Source organism: Sinocyclocheilus anshuiensis, unplaced genomic scaffold, assembly GCF_001515605.1.
Source record: "Sinocyclocheilus anshuiensis isolate Anshui unplaced genomic scaffold, SAMN03320099.WGS_v1.1 scaffold1701, whole genome shotgun sequence".
NCBI classification, from domain to species: Eukaryota; Metazoa; Chordata; class Actinopteri; order Cypriniformes; family Cyprinidae; genus Sinocyclocheilus; species Sinocyclocheilus anshuiensis.
Genome location: NW_015538007.1, coordinates 196,928 through 209,088, shown reverse-complemented (window position 1 = coordinate 209,088; position 12,161 = coordinate 196,928). Strand labels below are relative to the sequence as shown.

At 37.3% G+C, this 12,161-nt stretch overlaps 1 protein-coding gene across 2 annotated transcripts in view; it reads right to left on the bottom strand.

The window, feature by feature from the left end:
- LOC107677449 (anoctamin-3-like) overlaps positions 1-12,161 on the bottom strand; it is a 76,152-nt gene that overhangs the window by 35,633 nt on the left and 28,358 nt on the right. For both annotated transcript variants that reach the window (XM_016472358.1, XM_016472367.1), the window contains exons 4-8: positions 11,804-11,959; positions 9,629-9,729; positions 9,497-9,541; positions 8,965-9,099; positions 6,190-6,296 (exon numbers count right to left, since the gene is read on the bottom strand). In XM_016472358.1, the coding sequence (XP_016327844.1) occupies positions 6,190-6,296; positions 8,965-9,099; positions 9,497-9,541; positions 9,629-9,729; positions 11,804-11,959 (544 nt within the window). The remainder of the gene's footprint in view (positions 1-6,189; positions 6,297-8,964; positions 9,100-9,496; positions 9,542-9,628; positions 9,730-11,803; positions 11,960-12,161) is intronic.

Genomic DNA, 12,161 nt, shown 5'->3' with positions numbered 1-12,161 from the left:
ATCCACAGCCGACGAGCGTGAGAGGGAAAGCCCCTCTTTAAACTCATCGGCCAGATCCGACTGCGATCCCCACAAGCTCATTCTCCTCCGCGCCTCAGCAGCGGTGGGTCCTGAACCGCGGGGAGCAGACGGCTGCCCCTCTCTCCTCGAAAAGAGAGACAAACGAGAATGAAGCTTTTTCATCGAAAAACGCTCACAGTTAACACAGATTGCCCCCTCGAGGACATTGCGTGCGTGCTCTTCGTCCAAACAAAAGATGCAAAGATCATGTGTGTCATCAGGTGTCATGCTAGTGCTCGCCATAAAGAAGGAAGAAAAATCGCTCTTACCACGGAATGCACGCTTCAAACAAAACAGTCAATGAAGACGAAGAAGAGAATGACGTGTTCTCCCGGCGCCTATTTATACTATAGTCGCACCGGTAGTGACGTCATGGGCTGTCGCCGGCCAACATGTTGTTGGTGTTTTTTAAATGTATGCATCAGACACGGGTCACGACGAGGTGTTCCCCATAGCAACCCCTAGAGGACGCAGTTCGAAGTTCCCTTGAAAGGGAACCAGTCCTCGTTGCATATTTGCCCAAGGATCTGTTTCAAAGTTAACATTCTGAATGGCCGTCGCATGAGAGAGCGATTCAGATGTCTGAGATCGAGAATTGGTCTGAGCCCACCATCTTTCAAGGAAGGAAGTAGCGGCTGTAGAAACCTGACTCGCTGTTCGCTAAAGGGACCGTTTCTACGGCACCTTTTTCAAGCAATGTTAACACTTCAGACCGAAGAACGTGAGGTTTGTTGTCCTGTACAGAAGTTTGAATAATACCTCTGAGGTGGCCTGCAAGCGAAGTGGAGCGAGTAACCTCGGTGACAGCATTCTACTCCGATCTGCCTAGAAGAATTGAGCTGCTTGAAGTAATGAGGGGCGCTGATCCTTACATGTAAACACACTGGCGGATCAAAGTGCTGCGGGGAGAGTGAGCACTCGGGACCTGTGCCAGCGTGGGATCACTCAAACCCGGTTGCTCAGCTCCGTGATTGCAGAGTCAGCAAAGAGATGGTCTCGTCGCTGAAGGAGAAGAGTCTGATTAGATGGCACTCCAGGCCGACTTAAACAGCAGTCAGCTCTGCACTTTTTGGCGGGCTCGAGTGCCATTGGTTAGTGTAGCTACAAACACGTTAACAAATCAGGCCTCAGTAACACAGTAAACATTCCTCCAAAATTCTATCATCATTTACTATGTTGTTCCAAACCCATATTATTTCACTTTTATAATGGAGACAGGCAGTGATGTAATTTTATATTTATGCCAACTGTGTAAAAAGTTTATTTGTCTCTTTGCAGAGTAGAAGTGTTCTTGATTTAATCATTTTGAAATGTGAAAAATAGCATAGGCAAGTTAAATTAACCACATTTTTTATATTTTCATGGGGGTTTCTGTCTCTTTTTTTTTAAAGGTTTTGTTCTTTGTAAAAGCTTCAGGTGAGGTTTGTTGTCCTGTACAGAAGTTTGAATAATACCTCTGAGGTGGCCTGCAAGCGAAGTGGAGCGAGTAACCTCGGTGACAGCATTCTACTCCGATCTGCCTAGAAGAATTGAGCTGCTTGAAGTAATGAGGGGCGCTGATCCTTACATGTAAACACACTGGCGGATCAAAGTGCTGCGGGGAGAGTGAGCACTCGGGACCTGTGCCAGCGTGGGATCACTCAAACCCGGTTGCTCAGCTCCGTGATTGCAGAGTCAGCAAAGAGATGGTCTCGTCGCTGAAGGAGAAGAGTCTGATTAGATGGCACTCCAGGCCGACTTAAATAGCAGTCAGCTCTGCACTTTTTGGCGGGCTCGAGTGCCATTGGTTAGTGTAGCTACAAACACGTTAACAAATCAGGCCTCAGTAACACAGTAAACATTCCTCCAAAATTCTATCATCATTTACTATGTTGTTCCAAACCCATATTATTTCACTTTTATAATGGAGACAGGCAGTGATGTAATTTTATATTTATGCCAACTGTGTAAAAAGTTTATTTGTCTCTTTGCAGAGTAGAAGTGTTCTTGATTTAATCATTTTGAAATGTGAAAAATAGCATAGGCAAGTTAAATTAACCAATTTTTTTATATTTTCATGGGGGTTTGTGTCTCTTTTTTTTTTAAAGGTTTTGTTCTTTGTAAAAGCTTCAGTTCCCATTCTTTGCATGGTGCATGGAAAAGAGCGACTTCATTTGGAAAACATGTGAGTGAGAAAATGATGACAGACTGTTCATCTTTGGTTGAAATATTCATAAGCTTTTCAACTTTCAGTTGCTGTTGATCTTCAGAAGTCTGAAATAAACAGCTGTGCTTGGTTTAATGGGACAGTTCACCCAAAAAATAAATAAATAGCCACATTTTATTTTAAGGTCCAATTCTCACAATTAAATAACTATTAACTATGACTTCTGCCTAAATAAACTCCCAATTTGCTGGTTATAAATAGTTAGTAAGTTAGCTGTTGAGTTTAGGTATGGAGTAGGATTAGGGGATCTAAAATATGATCACGTAGAATAAGGCATTAACATGCTTTATAAGTACTAATAAACAGCCAATATGCTAGTTATATCTGTCTCTTTTTTTTTAAAGGTTTTGTTCTTTGTAAAAGCTTCAGTTCCCATTCTTTGCATGGTGCATGGAAAAGAGCGACTTCATTTGGAAAACATGTGAGTGAGAAAATGATGACAGACTGTTCATCTTTGGTTGAAATATTCATAAGCTTTTCAACTTTCAGTTGCTGTTGATCTTCAGAAGTCTGAAATAAACAGCTGTGCTTGGTTTAATGGGACAGTTCACCCAAAAAATAAATAAATAGCCACATTTTATTTTAAGGTCCAATTCTCACAATTAAATAACTATTAACTATGACTTCTGCCTAAATAAACTCCCAATTTGCTGGTTATAAATAGTTAGTAAGTTAGTTGTTGAGTTTAGGTATGGAGTAGGATTAGGGGATCTAAAATATGATCATGTAGAATAAGGCATTAACGTGCTTTATAAGTACTAATAAACAGCCAATATGCTAGTTATATGCATGCTAGTTACAGTAATAGTGAGGATTGGTACTTTAAATAAAGTGCTACCAAAAATCATTTATTCATCCTCATGTCATTTCAAACCTGTATAACTTTCATTTTTAATATAAGAAGAAGAGGTCACACTTTATATTAGGTGGCCTTAACTACTATGTACTAACATTAATCTACTAGACTATGACTTTACTGTGTAACTAAATGTTGTTCTAGAAAACTCATATTGAGATTGACGTATGGTTAGGTTTAGGATTAAGGGTTAGAGTTTTGGGTTAAGGGCAGTGTAACTAAATATCAGTTAAATGCAAGTACTTTAAATGTAATTACAATGTACCAATATCTATGTTCATAATAAGTAGGCTATACTGTATCAAACTACCCAGGCTCACTGGAAATATGTGCCTCTACCTGCATTTCTGCACACACGTACCTATACATAGGAATTGCTGCAGTTTCCAGTTGAAAGGCACTAGAGGCAGCATGCTAGTTACAGTAATAGTGAGGATTGGTACTTTAAATAAAGTGCTACCAAAAATCATTTATTCATCCTCATGTCATTTCAAACCTGTATAACTTTCATTTTTAATATAAGAAGAAGAGGTCACACTTTATATTAGGTGGCCTTAACTACTATGTACTAACATTAATCTACTAGACTATGACTTTACTGTGTAACTAAATGTTGTTCTAGAAAACTCATATTGAGATTGACGTATGGTTAGGTTTAGGATTAAGGGTTAGAGTTTTGGGTTAAGGGCAGTGTAACTAAATATCAGTTAAATGCAAGTACTTTAAATGTAATTACAATGTACCAATATCTATGTTCATAATAAGTAGGCTATACTGTATCAAACTACCCAGGCTCACTGGAAATATGTGCCTACATTTCTGCACACACGTACCTATACATAGGAATTGCTGCAGTTTCCAGTTGAAAGGCACTAGAGGCAATAAAACTCTCACAACTTTTATTCCTTTCCACACAAAGTATGATTTACAGGGCCAGAGTTTAGATTAAGAAAGCCTAATTTTCGCACAATTCCTTGCACAATGTTATGTTATAACTTCAAAACAATTTGAGATTTGAAAACGGATACTTTTGATCATTAGCGTCACGTATACAGCTTCATATGTATGGGTTTTCTATAACAGTAGGTTTGTCCGGTAGCTTAAGCGATACAGTGTTGCAGTTGTGCAGTGAAGAGCTCCGGTACAAATCCTGTGAAACTACAGTATGGTTCAACAAAACAGCTCAAACCCGCATAGAAAGAAGTTAAAGCATGGTTGCATTAGTGAATGCGTTTTTATATCACATTTGCATTCGTTAACACTATCGGGTAGGTTTAGGGTTGGGTTTGGTGTAGGGGGTATTTGCAACACAATAGAGCATTAAGCTTTTAGTGACACACGCTGCAATATGTACTGTATCTGAAGCAACGTAATCAAATTAGCAATACGTCCCTGTACCAATGTACTAAAAACACAGCCACAGTCACGTATTTGAACACGCATTTTAGCGCCACTCACTGGACAATTTACTTCAAAGCTTGACGCGAAACTTGCACTAACGTACGGAATATCGGTGTTGCAGAAACGTCAAGCCTTGCTTGAATATAATATAAATATATATTTTTTTTTTTTATGGCAGACAAATTACAAATACAGGTCACATGCAAATTATTTTTAAATGTAAAAGTTAAAGTTTAAAAAGTTTCTACATTTTTTTTGTTCTAATTTTCTAGGAAAATGAGGCATCACACACACACAAAAAAAATAGAAATTGGAAATACATGACTGCCCACATTTCTGCAAAAATGCAAAAAGTACCTACAGTATATATAAATCTCACTGCAGTTTCCAGGTGAAATAGACACTTCACTTTAAAACTTGCTGTGAAACATGCTACGTGCTACAAACACTAAAATGTCATTTTGCAACCATTTTGTACACATAGGCACATTTTTTAATTTTTTTATTTGTTTGTTTGTTTTCACAAAACTGGGTTGTTTAGTAAATCTGCATCTGCAATGGAGAAAAAAAAAGATATGGCTTATAGTGTTTCTTGTTTACGTGTCACCTGAAAAGTGCAGCAAAATGTACCCAGAGCAACATATTTCAGGTTTTGCAGAAATGTCGAGGCAAGTAGAGGCAGAGTCACATATTTCCAATGAGCCTGGATTGGGATTTACACAGAAAAAGGTTACTTTCAATGCAAATTTTACGTAAATACACACTGAGGGACAAGTGTTAGTTATTTTCTGTGACATTATGCCACAAACACAGCTACTATTTAACCCAGAAAATTCCTTTAAAGAACCAAACAAGGCTTGAGAGCCTCGGGTCGACTACCAAAGATGCATTATTGACTGTTACCGAAGAGCTATTTGATAAAAACTCACAGTTTAATAGCCAGGTTTATAAACTATGTCTCATTTTCTGCAGATGCTTTGAGTTCATTAGCAGGACATTGAGCTGAGCTGCAGTGGCACGATTGAGCGCAGGGATTTATGGGGGATTTAGAGTTCTTCTCCCAATCTGATCTGGTCTGAGTGAGTGGGCGGTCACTGGTATTAATTTATTAACATGAACAATTGCAAGGCCAGCTTTAATCAGCAGAAAACCACAAGAGCAGGCAGACAAGAAAGCCAAATAAGAAGGGCATGAGTGTGACATTAAAATAGTAGTTTGAATAGTAGTTTTAGTTTGTTTTATTAATTTTGTTATTTGCTTTTTCTATATAGCTTTAATTTTATTTTCATTTTCTGTCATTTTTGTGTTTAATTTTATTTATTTCAGCTCTAAATTAACATTTCTCAAATGTTTTTTTTTTCTTTTAAGTTTGTGTTTTTGCCATCTAATATTAATATTTTATCCAGCTTTATTTCAATTAACCAAAATATTTTTTAATAAACATTTAAACACCTGAAACATTTGATTTTGGGGTCATGTGTGACCTGGATATTTTTAGATTCAACCAATTTTGTAAACGTCTTAATAACCATTACTATTATCGTAATAACTGTTATGATAATAACCATTATATGATAAAGATAAATCGTAGTGACTGCGGAGTAAGAAAGGAGTGTGTGTGACACGTTTGATGAAGATGTTTGGAGGGGTTTAGCCATCTTCTTACCCATCTTAGACTTCCCGTCCTCGTACTTTGTGCGCTGCAGTACATGATGTACTATCCTGCTTCTGGTTGAGTTTGAGAAAAACGTCTCTCTGTTGTTGATGGTAAAACTTCAAGAAAACAAAGTACATTGTTTTAATACACAAATTTGTTGTAAGTTGCATGTATTAAAGCATGAATTAAACTGAATACAGTAAATATAAATACACCACAGCAGCCTAGAGATCAGTACTCATAGCTTTAGTATGTCAGTGTAAATATTAAATTAGAGAGGATCACAGCTGACCCAACACATAAAGCTCAGAGCAGATGTTGTGGCTTACAGCTGTCTCAGCATACAGACATATTCATACATTAAAGATGGGCTTCCTTCCTGGATGAAATTAATCTCACAGAACCTTTCAAGAACATGCTCAGGTCATATTTCACCTCAAAATCAAAAGAATTACAATTTTCCTTATAGAATTTGCCTGTAGAATATATTTTGCACTGTGACACTGTTTTCATGAGATGAGATGATTCTAATTAGATTGCCATTACTTTAATACAATCTGTTATTTAACATATTAAAAACAAATGCAATGTAATTTTAAATTTTTTTATTTTAATTTTAACTCTATGTTAACAAATTAAGTAAATTAAAGTGCCCTAATTATTTTTGAAAATTATGTTTTTGAAAATTAGTAAATTTAGATTTTTGAAAATTACCTTTCATGCAGTGTGTAACGTAGCTGTATGTAAATGTCAACAGTTTGCAAAGTTGTAAAGCTGAAAGTGCAAAGGAGGGGTTTGGAAATATGAATCTTCAAACAAATTATTTGAGTTGTTGAGAAATAATGTACAATTAAATCCATATTATAAGAAAATGAAAGTGTTTTTTGTCCTTGCATGCAAGTGAACCTGTTGTTGGGGACTCCCGAAACCAAATTATGAATATTTCAAATATATAATTGTGGCACTTTAATTCATAAATTAACGGCAGTTCTGAAAAACTACAGTAAATGCTTAATTTAAATATTTTTTTATATTACACAACAAATAAGTTCCCTTTCAAGGGAACTCATGCTGTGCCCAAATGATGACACATCTTCGTGACTGCGTCTGAAGCATGTGTGCAACTACTCCAATCCTAATGCGGCACCTGTGACATGTGATTGCATTCCGCAGAAGCTATATAACACAGATGGAACAAAGCAAAGCTGTTCAGCAAGTGTTCTGTGTCAAACTGTCCTTTTTGGTGTTGTTGTAAAAGTGCAAAAAGAAAAAAAAAGTACAGAAAGTGTACAATGGAAAAGGCAAGTGATGAGCAGTTTAGATCGTGTGTGCCACTCTGCCCACGCTAAATCACAGATATGTGTGTTAGCTGCTTGGGAGCGGAGCATGCATGGTCGGGTCTCGAGGGGGGGCATGCACACTGTGAACAGCTGCTGCTCAGAATGCTCTGCTCCCAACTTCCTTCGCAGACTGGTGAGCGATCCTGGATGGTCGCTTGATTGAAGGTCTGTGGTCCCGGCCTGGGATCTGGCCGTGGTTTTAGAGGGTTTGTCTCTGGCACTCTTCGAACCCATATATTCTGTCTCTGCATTTTGTTCCTCATAGCGTTATAATTTGGACACAGTGCAAGTTCCCTCAAAAGGGAACGCCTCGGGTTATGACTGTAACAATAGTTCCCTGAGAAGGTAACTAGATGCTGTGTCCTCTTGCAATACCTACTGCATGCCTGAGAGCGACTTGCTTTAGCCTATCAGAAGCTTGCTTTTCTGTGGGCAGTGTTGGGGAAAGTTGCTCAAATTAATGCATTACAATATTGTGTTACTCCACAAAAAGTAACTAATTGCATTACTTTGGAAAGCAATGCGTTTTGTTACTTTTGCATTATTTTTTGTCACCTGAGTGGAGTTATTTATTTAAAAAAAGTAACTTTTCTTGTAAATTTAAAAGTAATGCATTACTTTACTAGTTACTAATCTGATTATGCTCAGTAACTTGCGTAACTTGTAATGCATTACCCCCATCACTGGTTGCAGGAATACTATATAGCTTTTTTGCCGTCACACGTCACGAGTGATGCTGCACCAATCAAGATTGGAGTAGCTGTATACGTGTTTTAAATGCAGTCACACAAAGGCATTCCCCATAACATCATCATTTGGACTTGCCTCATTCCCTTCTGAGAATTTTAAAACTCACAAGTAAAACTTAAGCACAGATCGGATGTTTCAAGTGTTTCAAGTTGTTTGTCAGGTTAAACCTTACTTGCCCTCTTCCAACATTTCTGTGCATTCAAAACCTCTGGCCGGCCTCAAATAAAGCCTTACTAACAGCACCCACTTAACAAAAACTAACTGTACTGCCCCAGGACACAGTTCTTTGTCAGGTCATGCATTTCCACTGATCTCTGATCTGTAAAGTGGATGTCAGCAACCAATAACTCAAACATTCACAAATAGTCATCAGGTTCAAGTACATCAAGTACGTGGTCTGAAAGTGCCAGATCATAAAATCTGTTCTAAAAGGGTCAGCTGAGGCTCAAATCTGTGGTGGACACTATAAGTCCCTTGAGCTCATGAGTGGATGAAGGTTGCGGGATTGTGGTTTCAGCTTCAGTTAGCAAACCATGGCTGAAACGTATATGAGACCATGGCTATTTAATTGCAGTATCATATTCACAGAAAGCAAAAGGTGCCATTGACTTTTTTTCTATATTCATAAAGTATATGAGTTTTTCTGAGAAGATATGAGATTTGGTTATAGCAAGGTCATGGATGAGGGACGTACTGGTGCATTCTGGCCCTGCTGAAGGGGGCGGTGTAGCAGTCGGTTTCCTCCAGGTCTGGTAATGCCTCTTTATCCAGTTTCATGGGGTTTCTGGGCAGCCAGCTCTTCAGCTGACGAAATCTCAACTGAAATCGACTGTAGACATACGTTTGCATTAGCATTTCTCAAAAGTAAGATATTATCTCCAACGAGCAGACTAAAAAATGACAGAGCAGAGTTATTAATGGTACTTTCTGCATTTCAAACGCACAGTCACTTCTAAAATTGAATTCTTTTCTGATGTAATTTAAATCAAGCTTGATTAACTCAGAGGTGATTTCGTCCCCTGAGACTTACAACAAATATCGGGCTAATTAACTCTATAAGATATTTATTCCCCACAGCTAAAGTCTGACTCAAATTTAATTTGAAGAAAATGAACAAAATTGAGGTACTGAAGAAGCTTTTGACTTTAATGCAAATAAAATGAAATCATTAAATATCAGCCAAATATGTGTAAATACAGAACAGTAAGAACTCTGTAATATCCTACCCGCCCATAGTTTTTTTCTTCCAATCTGTGAAGTAACACTTTTTCCTATAAAAATATAAATCACATGGTCACAATGCATTCACGTGCAGTACAGTATGAAGTGTAGTACAGTATGGTGACAGTAATCTCTACCTGAAGGGCATTCTAATGTTCATCTGCTCAGCATATTTACACAGCGTGTCCCACGGCGCATGAATCTTCACAAACAGGATATCACTGTTTGTTAATGAGGGCTGTCAAAGTGGAAAAACAAGTCAATATTGGCATATAACAGACATATAATCAATTAGATGCATTGGTTTTATAATATTGGGAACTGAAGTTTTTGAGCAGACAGTTTTCAAAAATAATCATATAAGTAAAACTTATATGAAATAAAATGTTTGTTCATTTTATGAGCTTTGTCATTTTTACAACTCTAAATGTCTAAATACATTTCAGATTTTTTAGCAATAAACAGAAAAAAGTAATACAATTATAATTAAAAATTAATAATCATTTAAGCAAGCAAGTGTTCCGAGTTACAAGCTATCGTTCTCCTAGAAGTCTGACCTCATGTTATTTAGAATGAGAACTACTCAATTTGTGATCTAAAATATTAAAGATAAAATAAAATTAGCATCATATGAAAAGTAGCTATCACGATCTGTGTACTGTGGAGGAGACGAGGAGACGAAGGGGATTAACATTCAACACTCTTTATTCATCCAAATACAGGAGCACATGGAACAGGCAGGAACACACAGGTAGAACGAGGGGTCGACGAACAATACCGGACGCTGGACATGGAAACACACAGGGCTTAAATTATGGGACTAATCACGGAAATAACAAGACACATCTGGAACTAATGAACATAATCAGACATGAGGGAGAAACTAGGTCATGGGGAGAACATGGGGAGAAAAACACAAGACACGGGAACACAGGACTGACAGTAGCTTGTTTTGTGTACAACCCGGTTACAACATGATTTCTCCTATTAAATTCAGATGCAAGATCCCTAGGAATTATCTCATTTGGGCTCATTCTACATAGCAGGAATTAAATTTGTATTATATTATGTATTAGAAATATGACTAAAATATGATTCTAATTAAAAATCCACATATGGTTCTAAGCTAGCCCCTACTAAATGATAATTCAGTCTACAACCACTCGTTATTCATTCAAGTGTAACTAGTGGGAACAACGTTTTGAGCCTTTTTAATGAGAGTACATCAACGTAAATATAATATAAACTTGATAAATGAATAAACCAACAAATAAAAGCATGTGCTATTTAGTTTGACATCCGTTGGTTAAGCATCTCATTTCATTGATACCCTATATCGAAAAACAGTTTTGGTCATTTTTTTTAAGTGTCAAAACTTATTTGGATCTGTGTAAAGTAGCAGAACTAAGAAAAGCTGATGTTGTTACCAAGCTTGGGAAAAGGTTAAACTTATTGTACTGTATATTTCGACATTACAAACACACCTCCAAAAGAGCTGTAGCCTATAGGTAAAAACTAGTATGATTAATGCTGGAGTGCTACAGTATAAAAATGGTATGACAGATCTGGGAGAAGAAAAGTAGGTTTGATAAAGTAGAGTTCAGGTGTTCAGCTACCAATATAGAACATTAAGAGTTACCTAAGAAAACCACATAAGACACATAAAATTAAATAATGCAGACTCCTTAAGTTTTTGACTCTTAACTGACATTAGGTCGGTTCTAAAACTTATCTGCATAAGTTGTGACATATCAAATACTGTTTCTGGGTCCAAACCTCTACTTGTTTCAGATGAGAATACTTATATTATATTACATTTACATTTAGTAGAATATTAAGTAGCTAGCATAGTAGCATGCTAACATCAGACTCTATCTGAATCAAATGTGAGTGAAGGTTCCTGACTTTCCATCACATTAGAAGTGCTATTTGAGTGCTGTGCAGAGTTGTCTATGAAGAGTTTTACTTCTGAGGTTTCATTTCAGACAGGATGCATTAGAAGGAAGCGGCCTGTAGACAGCAGACAGCAAGTCAGCTCACTTTGGAACAGAGCTAGTGTCTGTTTTCTGCTAGCACTCAAAAGCTGCCAAAATAACCCTGATCATTCTATTCTGTGATCTTTCCTTAAAGGTCCCCTGAAATGCTTAGAAACACGCAGCGTTATTATAGATAACCTTAAGACTAACATATTGATACTAACACCCAAAAAACTTTCATTTTGATTTCATGGGGACTTTAATGGCAAAAGAATCAATCCAAACAAATTACCTTTAAAATACCACTGTCATCTAGTGAAAGATTTTGTTCTGTACCTCCTTCTCCAGCATTAGCCCTTCCGCCCGCAGGTTCCTCTCAAACGTGCACCTCTTCTCCACCTGAGGGCTGGATTTCTTATAGACTAATATATAGTCAATGCGCTTCTTCCCATCTCTAAACATCAATCCTGAGGGGTTTTCTAGATTGTTCCCCTGAAAATTAATCAGAGCATTTAATAAGATTTTATTAGCAAATATGAAACAATAATTCTGTTAAGTTTTAGTCCTAAAACATTTAAGCCGTGGGTTCCCTCAGTAATGTCAAAATTCACTTTTGAGTAGGGCTGCACGATAAATCGAAATGGAATCGAGATCGCGATTCGACAGAAGCTGCGATTGTCATGCGTATCTTTCA